The following is a 9,330-nucleotide window of genomic DNA, read 5'->3' on the forward strand; positions in this document are numbered from 1 at the left end:
AGCAATTTTAAAGTCAGGGATGAGCTGCAGCCCAAGAATTTGCATTTGAAGGCTGAAGTATTCAGGGCAGCTTGCAGGAGAGCGCAAACCACCTGGAACAGCTGCCCTGAGTGAGGAGCCGCAGTGCAGGAGCACTGGCCAGAGCTGCCTTCAGCTAAAACAAACCGCTCGCCTCACTGCCCGCTCCCCTCTGTGATACAAGCGGGGATGGGGAGGGAAGCCTTCCAAGGGTATTCTACAAACGATTTGAAATGAGGAATTTTCACATTAACTGGGGTCGAGGGGTGGAATTACAGAGAAGTCCCAGTGATCCTGGGCATGGCTGGGCAGTCTGATGTGCACCCATGCCTGCCCCATGGCATCCCTGCTTCAGCACCGTACCCCTGCCCTCTGTTCCAGGGATGTGCCACGGGTGCCTCGGCAGACGGCAGCTCTCACTGACTCTGGGCTTGAGGGCAGTGCTCACTCTGGAGTAAAACCCTGATGATGCTCAGCGGTTCGTCCCACCCTCCCTGCGCCCGCAGAGCTGTTGGCCTGAACAAAACCTGAGGGGTGAATCCTGCAGCAGAAAAAAAAGTGCATTTGTGGGATGAGCAAGGGGGGGGCACGAGGGTGCTGCAAGGCTGTGCTTGCTGGTTGCCAGGCCCATCACTGGCTTGGCACTTGGCATCCCACTTCTCAAGCTGGGAAGTGTCACCCATGCTCAGCAAGAGGAGCGAGGAGACTTTGGTCAGTGATGCCCTGCAAATACGACCCCAAGTTATCTCAGATCACTCTTATCCTCAGGGGCAAATTGATTTACCCTGGAGAGGAGAGTAGACTAAACTAGTGACAGTGTTTCTGGGAATAAGTTAAGAGTTTTCTTCTACGGAAGTCTCACTAGCATGGAGTATCAGTTAGGGTGAAATGAATGACACATATCCATGGCTTTATGGCACTTTTGAGCACTTTTTGAGCAAAGCGTGGCTGCCTCTCACCACCGTCCTGTGAAGTAAGTGAATATTCACATTTTAGAGCTGGGAGCCTGCAGTGTTGGGGAAGGCAATGATGTGGCTGGACAACATCCATGTCAAGAGCAGAAGCCGTAAGTCCTACTCTCACCCCATTGCCTCTTCCTGAGGCAGCAGCCATCAGTGCTCCTGCCAGTCTGCTCTTCCAACCCTCAGCTTGCAACCCCTTGTATGATGAGATACTGCAATGACTCTTGCTCCTGAAACTGGATTTAGGTCTGGTTCTTAATAGGGAAGTCTGTAAGGCAAAACAAGGTGAGCACTGCTTGGGGACTGTGTGTGGCGATGATGCTCGTGTTACCGTGCTTCACCCAGTTCCCATGCCCTGATGGGCTGGACTGCAGCAAGATCCAAGCACGATCCCTCTGACCATCCTTCCCTCCTCCTTCCCCTCCCTCCTCTCTCCCTCCACCCCCAGGGAGGCTGTCCTAGTTTTTTCTTTTTTTTTCCCCTTTCTTTTCCCCCCTCTCAGCTGATTTATATCTCTTAATCTAGTTGGCCTTGCAACAGACAACAGGCCAGGAGACACGGAGCAGGACCCCAAGCAGCATGATCGCTCAAGGCATCTCGGGGCTCATGCGGCCCTTGCTAAGAGGACTGAACGTGAGCAAAATTCACTCTGTTTATCTCTGTGGGGTCACCGAGCAGCATCACGCAGCAGCTAAGCAAGGGCCCAAAAGAGGCTTCAGCTCCACGCACAAGCTCCAGGATGCCCCTGGGGAATCGAGGTGAGTGAAGTGCTGAACCCTGCCCTGGACGTTGGGAAGGGCCTTTTCGGCAGGGACACGCACGTAGCTCTGCCTCGCTCCGCAGAAGGGAGGAGAGAGGCCAGTGGGGAACGTGGTGTGCGGGAGGTGGTGGACGGGGACGTGCAGGCCGAGCAGGTGCTGATGGGAGCAGGGTGGTGCAGGGGGCCGGTCTGAGAGGTGCTGCGCCTGCTTGTGGGGCTGTGGGGGCCGCAGCGAGAGGCCTGCACCCAGGGTGTGACGGTGACAGCGTGGCACGAGAGCCCATGGACCGCCAGGGCCCAGCCACCAGCCTGTGAGGAGTGGGATGGTGGGCACGGTGTGTTGGACAGCCAGGCCCACGGGCCTGCTGTGTTGGGGCAGGCTGGGGTGACCGCTGCGTTGCTCTGGGACTTGCAGGTTCCCTTGGGTTCTTGTCCCTGCTGCTGTAAAGGCAGCGTGGGGAGCTGATGTCTGCAGCCCCGGGGAGCGAAGTGCGCTCGGCAGGCTCCGGGAGCCACGCCGCGAGCTCTCGGGCCCTGCCGGCACGCTGCCCTTGGCAGGGGGGCGGAGGAGCTGCCCCTGGGCTCGGCCACCCCGACGGGGCCGCAGGCGCGAGGGGCCGCCCAAGTCCACAGCACGGGTGTCCTGCCAGGCACCGGAGGGCAGTGGCTTCTGCTGGGCTTTGCAAGGGCTTCCCTCTGCCTGTCCCTGAAGGATAATTAAGCAGTAGATTGCATTTCTCTGGGCAAAGTAAAGGGAATTTGTGGGTCTCATAGACCAGTGCGACCCAGGTCAGACTGTAACCCGCTAGACACTGAGAAAAAGGCCCAACCGACGTCACAGAAAATACAATAAACCATTTTGCTATCTGACCTTAGAGAGAAGCTATACTGATAACCCTGCTTAATGGGATTTATGAAGACTTGTTATCAATGGGTTTTCTTTCTAATTGGTTTATTGCTTATGAAGTTGTCTCTGGCAGTACTTGTAGGCATCTTGCTGGTTTGTATGGCCTTGGAAAGTATTTTTTAGGGAAAAACACTGGCAGGGAGAAGAACCTTTGTGAAACCCCCTTCACTAGTTCCCTGTGTCACAAAGTTTGAGATTTTTTTTTTTTAAAGGGAATAATCAGTTGGCATGCGTTGAACTTGCAGTGCTGAGTTTGTCACATCCTGATAAGATCTTTCCAAAGCTCTGACCGTCTGTCCTGTGACAGTAACGCCATTGTAAAATAGGTCAGCCTAATGAAGCAAAATTTAATCTAATTGATTTTGAGTTGTTTTTAAAATCCTGGTTCAAAATTATTTTATTGACAAAATGTGAAAGGAATTTTTTCATAGTTTCAAAATGCTGATAAACAAATAATAGAAAATAAAAGCTACAGATTTTCTTTCCAGGCTCTGCTGAAGCCTTGGGTACCCAAAGCAGGTGCTTCCCAGAGGAGGCTTGAGCCGGGGACTGATTCGGGGGATATGAAGACAACTAGGCCAGTACGTGAGTGGGTCTGTGGGAGATGACTAAACTGAACAGTGAAAACAGGGAGTGACCAGGCTGGGTTTGTGTCCCCCACAGAGGTACCTGTGCTAAGAACACAGACAGACAGCTGAAACTTCCCCTAGAGGCAGCGAGGAGGGAGCAGCTGCTCACAGGTGCTTGGCATCATCCCCGCTCTCGAGAAGGGTGAGCTGCTGCACCCGGGCCCGTCCGAAGCCCCGCAGGGCTCTGTGGCGACAGCATCTGTACTGCCTTACACCTGCCCGGATACCCCGTGTGCTGTCCCTGGCTGCAGCGCTGCCCTCTCGGGGCGCGTTGGACAGGCGGCAAGCGCCGAAGCAGGGCTGCGTCCCGGAGGAACTGCAGGGAACAAACCCCCCTTGCACCCGTGGGAGCCTGGTGCGGGGATCCTCCTGGGGCTGAAGCTCTGGGTGCCTCAAAGAGAACACGAATGAGGGTTTCTGTCAGTAAGCATGCGTGCAGCTTTGGGGGTTGTTGGATCCAGCACTCTGCTTGCAGGCAGCCAGCTCGTGTTACCCTGTTGAAGAATGCACTGAGTGGCAGCATTAAGTGAAGTCCTATGACTTTAGCATTTCTATTGTGTAACAAATTATTTCACCCATAACTGTAAAACCAACATTGCCAGGAAACCTGCCTATTTACCATAAAAATGGAATAAATGGGTCTAATCCATCAAGAAATAGAGAGGGTTGTTTTGTTTTCTTTTGACTTTTGAGAGCTAGTCTTCAAATTGCTTATTTACAAAGAAATGTCTGTAGGTGCCTCTATGAAGGAGACTGAAGAGTCTTAAATAGCTCTTTGGCTGTTTGCTTTGGGAAGTGGGGTGGTCCTGCTTGGCTGTGCGTGACTGCAATGTGATCTTTCCATTGTGCATGTGGGAGACTCTTCCCTCTGCAGCACGGTCTCGGTGCTAACCTCACAGCTGTTTTCATAACCAGGGGACCCTGTTGTAGACTAATGGCCCAGGCATTGTTTTCTGCTGAAGCTTTCTGAAAAACAGGAAGCCGGGCTCCTCAGATGAAGGGACAGCGGCCGCTGTGCTCCGCTCCTGCGAGCTGTATCGAGACACAACTGAAAACAGGAGAGCAGAGAAGGAAAAAAATATTGTTTCATCTCTTTTCTCCACTTCCAATTTGTGATGGAATATGGGGATTTGCTTTCCAAAGAGATAATTGTTTGGCATTTTCTGTACCTGAAGTCTTGCTGATGAAGTCCATGTGACAACACTTTAAGAAACAGCATCCTTAATCACTTAGACATGTGCTGCAATGATTTGTCAGCAGGTAAAGGGGATTAGATCAGATCATTCTGAGGGACGTTTGATAGAGTGGGAAATATTTTGGGTCAACTCAGCTTTGCCTGCCACTGAGAACTGATAATCTGAATATTTTCTGATGTGCGTGGTGTAATCCTCCTGGAAAGTGTGTGTGTGCACATTTCCCTCCAAGTGCCATGTCTCTGGTGCTCAGCCAGAAGACCTCAACAGTGGGCGTGGAGGAAAGGGTGGGCTCCTCTGATGTTTGCAAACTTGTCTTAACAGTTCTGCAGACCAGGTGACGGTGCATTTCATAAATCGGGATGGAGAGCGACTTACGGCCGCAGCCAAAGAAGGGGAGAGTTTGCTGGAAGTGGTGGTCAATCAGAACTTGGCCATCGATGGATTTGGTAGGTGTTGCACAAGGGTGTGTGCTCTTAGGATTTATGTGTCTGTGCTGTGACCAGTGGGGACCTGGGAACAGTGCAACTGTGCAGATGCCACTGTGTTCTGGTGAGGCCATGAAGCAAGCTTTTCTTCCCAGACAGCTGCTTGCTGGGCTGGCTGATGGCACTGGGATGGCAGTGTGACTTCCACACCATCACCACGGGGACTGCAGCGGCCTGTGGCAATGTGTGTGGCTGGTTAGAGTTGATGTACAAATTTGAAAGCTGACTGGGATCATCCCAGAGAAGAGGCAGGCTGAAATCTGCATCCATCTGTTGTGTTTTCTGGCAGCTCTTTTGACATGCTCCAGATCTGTTAAAGGACCTTTTCTCACACTGTGCCCAAAGATGATCTCTCTCACCCCCTTGTTTTTTCTGATTTGCTGTCACTGCCTCGTTTCTCCACCAGGTGCATGTGAAGGGACACTAGCCTGCTCCACCTGTCACCTCATCTTTGAGAAGGACACCTTCCAAAAGCTGGATGCCGTCTCAGATGACGAGCTGGACATGCTGGACTTGGCGTACGGACTCACCGAGACGTAAGCCTCCCTGCTGATCGCAGACGGGTCTCAAGGCTCTGAGGCAGATTCTCAGCACCTGTTCCCAAGGGGACAGGACTTATTCTGTATGACAGTTGTGCCTCTAGAGCTGCTTTCTTTTGGGCCACAGGAGACCTTTAACAGGAACTGTGTGAAAACCCAGCCTGGACCAGACATCCCAGTGTCGGTGGGGAATTTCTTCCTTTACTGTGGGAACAGATGAGCCTCACTTAATGTTTTCTTCTCAGGTCTCGCCTTGGCTGCCAGGTGTGCGTTAAGAAGTCGATGGATGGTCTGACGGTGCGGGTCCCCGTGGATGTATCCGACGTCAGGAGGCAGCTGGAGGTTGGAAAGCAAAGCAAACAGTGACTGGAAACGACTCCTGCACAACTCATGTCCTCATTTTAGGTGTGGCAGGGTACTTTGCTTTTGGTTGTCACTGTGGCTTTTTGTGGCTGGCATCAGACCACAGAGGTCTGATTCAGTGTAAGTGCCTGTTTGGCAAACCTCTTGTTTCAACAAAGCTTGATGTGAGGGTCTTTGGTGCATGTTCCAAGTTAAGTGCTTAAGTGCTCTGCTGAATGCAACTGGACTAAAGCACGTGGTTTTACATTTCCGTGGGCGGGTGACAGTAAACATCTGTGCTGTATGTGACACCCTCTCCTTTGAAATTTAGGGAATTCTGCTATTCTAAGTAAATGCTGGGAGTTTTACAAGGCTTGGCTTTTTAACTGTAGAGCAGACTTTTCCCAGTTTGGGAAGCGTAAGAAGAGACAGCTGTTCCAAGTACAGGATGGTGTGCTGATGGGCTTGATGCTACAGGCTGAGTTTGGTTAGCGTGAACATACTGACAATTGCTTGCGTGCTGACATTTCCTGCAAGAGGGAACCACTTTCTGTGAATTTCAGATGATACATGTCACTGAATTGTGTGCCATGATCTGCTACTTTCTCCAACTATTAAATTTTCCCATTGCTGTACTACCACATACGTCAAATAAAATTCTAATATTCAGGATTTTAGACCTATGAGATGCACTTCTCTAGTAACATGAACCTGGTTGGAACAGAATGAGTTTGATGGAAATTTAGGCATAATATCCTGTTGCCCCAGTTTACTTGACTGGATTTTTGCCTTGTGTTTGAGTGAATGTGTCAAACTTGCCATCTAAATGTCATAGAGAACCCACGATCTGTAACCGAGTTTTCCAAACAGAATTCTGCAGAGAAACCTTTCCTATGGATTTAGTTAAAACCCAGGCTGTGTTTAGCAACTAATTTAAACCAACAAGTTACTGTTCTCAGGCAAGGTATCAACCCCATAAATGATGTATACATTAAAAAAAATGCTTATCTCATATTAGAGCATTCACAGTTTAATTTGGCATAAATTACAGTTTTGATCAGGGGGTGGGGATGGGACTGCCCTGTGTGGGAGGCCAGGAACTGCTCTTACCCATCACAGCCCCTTCCAGCTGGCTCTGAAACCAGTGTAAAAACCCCTCCGCACACCAAATGTTCAGCCAGACAGAGGAGTGTGTGGTACTGGTGCTCGGGTATAGTTAAGGAGGAGTGAAGCCACAAGGAATATGCACAAAAGGGGACACAGGAGTTGATGTGGGAGGAGGGAGTGGAGGAGGTGGGTGGAAGGGGACAGTGTTGGTGACCCAGTCATGGGAGGAGGTGCTCTGTCCCAGGGAGAAGGGACTGCAGCCCATGGATGACCCACGCCAGGGCAGGGACACCCCTGGGGGACTGCAGCCCATGGAGGATCAGCACTTGAGCAGAGGTAACAATTAAGAAACCAGGAGCACGGGAAGTAAATGAGTAAGAAGCCAGGACTGGCAGAAAGAAATGGTTATGCACGTACTCTGACCTTCTGTGCCACCTCTTCCCTCACTGAAGGGACTGGTGAAAACAAGGGACCTTGAGACAATGAGGTGGGGTGGGGGAGAGCTGGGTTTGGCTGAAGTTGATCTTGCAGAAGGATGAGGAAAAGTGTGTCCCTGTAATTGTTTGTCATCTCACCCCCCACCCCATACCTGAATCAGTAATAAAAAGTTTATGCTAATTGACAGTAAATTAAATTAAGTAAAATTCCACAAGTTGAAGTGTTTCAGCCTGTGACAATAGTCCCTGATTAGATGGGTGAAAACCAAATTTTGTACAGAGAGAGAGGTGATATCTGTCATTAGACCAAATGCTGTAGCTGGGGGAGAGGAGGGTGAACACTTCCAGACATACCCGTCCTTCTTTAGATGTGAAATAAGAGCTGGAAACTCCGAGTTTAAGCATCCTGGTGCAAAGTGAGTGGAAAGGATCTTCGAAAGGCTACATTCTCTTCAAGTGCATTAAATGATTTGGTTAGGGAACACCTTGTAACTTTGCCTCCTTCTGGAGTTTGCCCCCTTATGCGCTGGGCTTGGGCCCGTGTCCGTGTGGGGTTTGCAGGCCAGGATCTGCCTGGAGAAGCTCAGCACAACGAGAACAGGATCTCATTTTGCTCGCAGATCTTTAGTCGCCAGCCCTAGGCGGTGTTTGTGGCTGCGCGGCCGGGCCGAGGGCCGGTGGCCCCTGAGGCCTCGGGGACGCGAGGAGGAGCTCGCAGCGCGCCAGCAGCTCCTCGCACACACGCAGCCGGCAGCGAGGAGGAGGCGGCTCTGCTCTGTCTCCATTCCTCCCTCCTCATCTCTTGCACTCTGGTGCGTGGCCGGCTCTCGGGAAGCTCGGCGCTGCCGTCTGCTCTCAGCGGTACCTCCGTGCCCTCCTTTAGGGCAGCGGCGATGCTGCCACGGGCCTGCCCTGCTCAGGGTGCTCCAGCATCGGTGTGGGGCTCTCGGCAGGGGTGAAGAGGGACGCCCTGTAACTCCCCCACGATAGGCTTTGGCTTCCCCTCTGGTGCGTCATGCAAAAATCAGTATAAAACTTTATCCAGGGAAGCTGACAGAAGGCTCTATCTACTGTGGGCATCTTCTGGTGTGGCCAGAACCGCTTGCTGCAGGAGGCGAAGGCAGCAGGGTGGGGTTTGTGCAGGGTCCCAGCCCTGTCTGGGACCACGGATGTGGTAATTTGCTACATGTGTTTTGATGGCCTGGACGAAAGTGGAACACTTCTGCTAACTTAGGGGGTGTAGGACTGGGTGCCAAGATGCGGGGAGCATCTTGGTCTCCAGCAAGCTGGACTGGGCACGTGGGAAAGGGGTGCTGCAGATTTCCGTGCCCAGGCCCAGAGGCAGCAGGTGAGCAAGGTCCTTGTGCCCGGGGGGAGGCAAAGTCCCCCTCTGCCTTGGGCAGCCCCCTGCCTCTGTGCCGTGCGGCCACATGCTCCCACAGGGACCAGTGGTTCGCGCTGTCTTTTCTGATAAACTGTGGAGGATTTTTTTTTTTTCTAAATGAAGAAAAATTACTAATAGAGAGCTGGGTTAGAGCAACTGTTCAGGGAAATGCGCCCATATTAGGCAGCCTAAGATGAGAAAAGGAAAATGTGCGTTTTTGCCCTGCCTCTCCCCATGTTTCTATAAACTCTTCTCTTTCTAACTTGCTCGTAATTCTTTTAGGTGACGCAAATCACGAGCTCTTGCTCTGCATTTGGTCCAGGTCCCCTGTGTTTGAAGGAGGCCAGCCCAGCCCCTGAGCCAGTTTACAATCCATTAGTGTGTTTAGAATACAGAATCATCTCTCTTCCAAGTAGAGACAGACTTTTCTCATAATATTTAGTGCTGTTTCACCTCTGTGAAAAGACACACATAAGAGCAATGCCTGAGCTGATCTGCTGGCAGAGGGCTCCTCGTCAGCATGGCCAGGCTCGCGCGGGGGCACGCGTTTCACAGCACACTTTG

General features: G+C 51.6%; 1 protein-coding gene across 1 annotated transcript; it reads left to right on the plus strand.

Annotated features, from left to right (window-relative positions):
• The first annotated feature begins 1,524 nt into the window (after positions 1-1,524).
• On the plus strand, positions 1,525-6,420 carry LOC137669726 (adrenodoxin-like). The gene is made up of 4 exons (XM_068412001.1): positions 1,525-1,738; positions 4,794-4,918; positions 5,364-5,493; positions 5,742-6,420. Exons 1-4 carry the CDS (start codon positions 1,560-1,562, stop codon positions 5,860-5,862), a joined length of 555 nt encoding a protein of 184 aa, XP_068268102.1. The 5' UTR covers positions 1,525-1,559; the 3' UTR covers positions 5,863-6,420.
• The last annotated feature ends 2,910 nt before the right edge of the window (positions 6,421-9,330 follow it).

Source organism: Nyctibius grandis, chromosome 13, assembly GCF_013368605.1.
Source record: "Nyctibius grandis isolate bNycGra1 chromosome 13, bNycGra1.pri, whole genome shotgun sequence".
NCBI classification, from domain to species: domain Eukaryota; kingdom Metazoa; phylum Chordata; class Aves; order Nyctibiiformes; family Nyctibiidae; genus Nyctibius; species Nyctibius grandis.

Coding starts and splice junctions, on each gene's coding strand:
- LOC137669726 (XM_068412001.1), top strand. CDS start 1,560: ATGATCGCTCAAGGCATCTCGGGGCTCATGCGGCCCTTGCTAAGAGGA. Junction 1,739..4,793: donor GATGCCCCTGGGGAATCGAG/GTGAGTGAAGTG, acceptor TTGTCTTAACAG/TTCTGCAGACCAGGTGACGG. Junction 4,919..5,363: donor CTTGGCCATCGATGGATTTG/GTAGGTGTTGCA, acceptor TTTCTCCACCAG/GTGCATGTGAAGGGACACTA.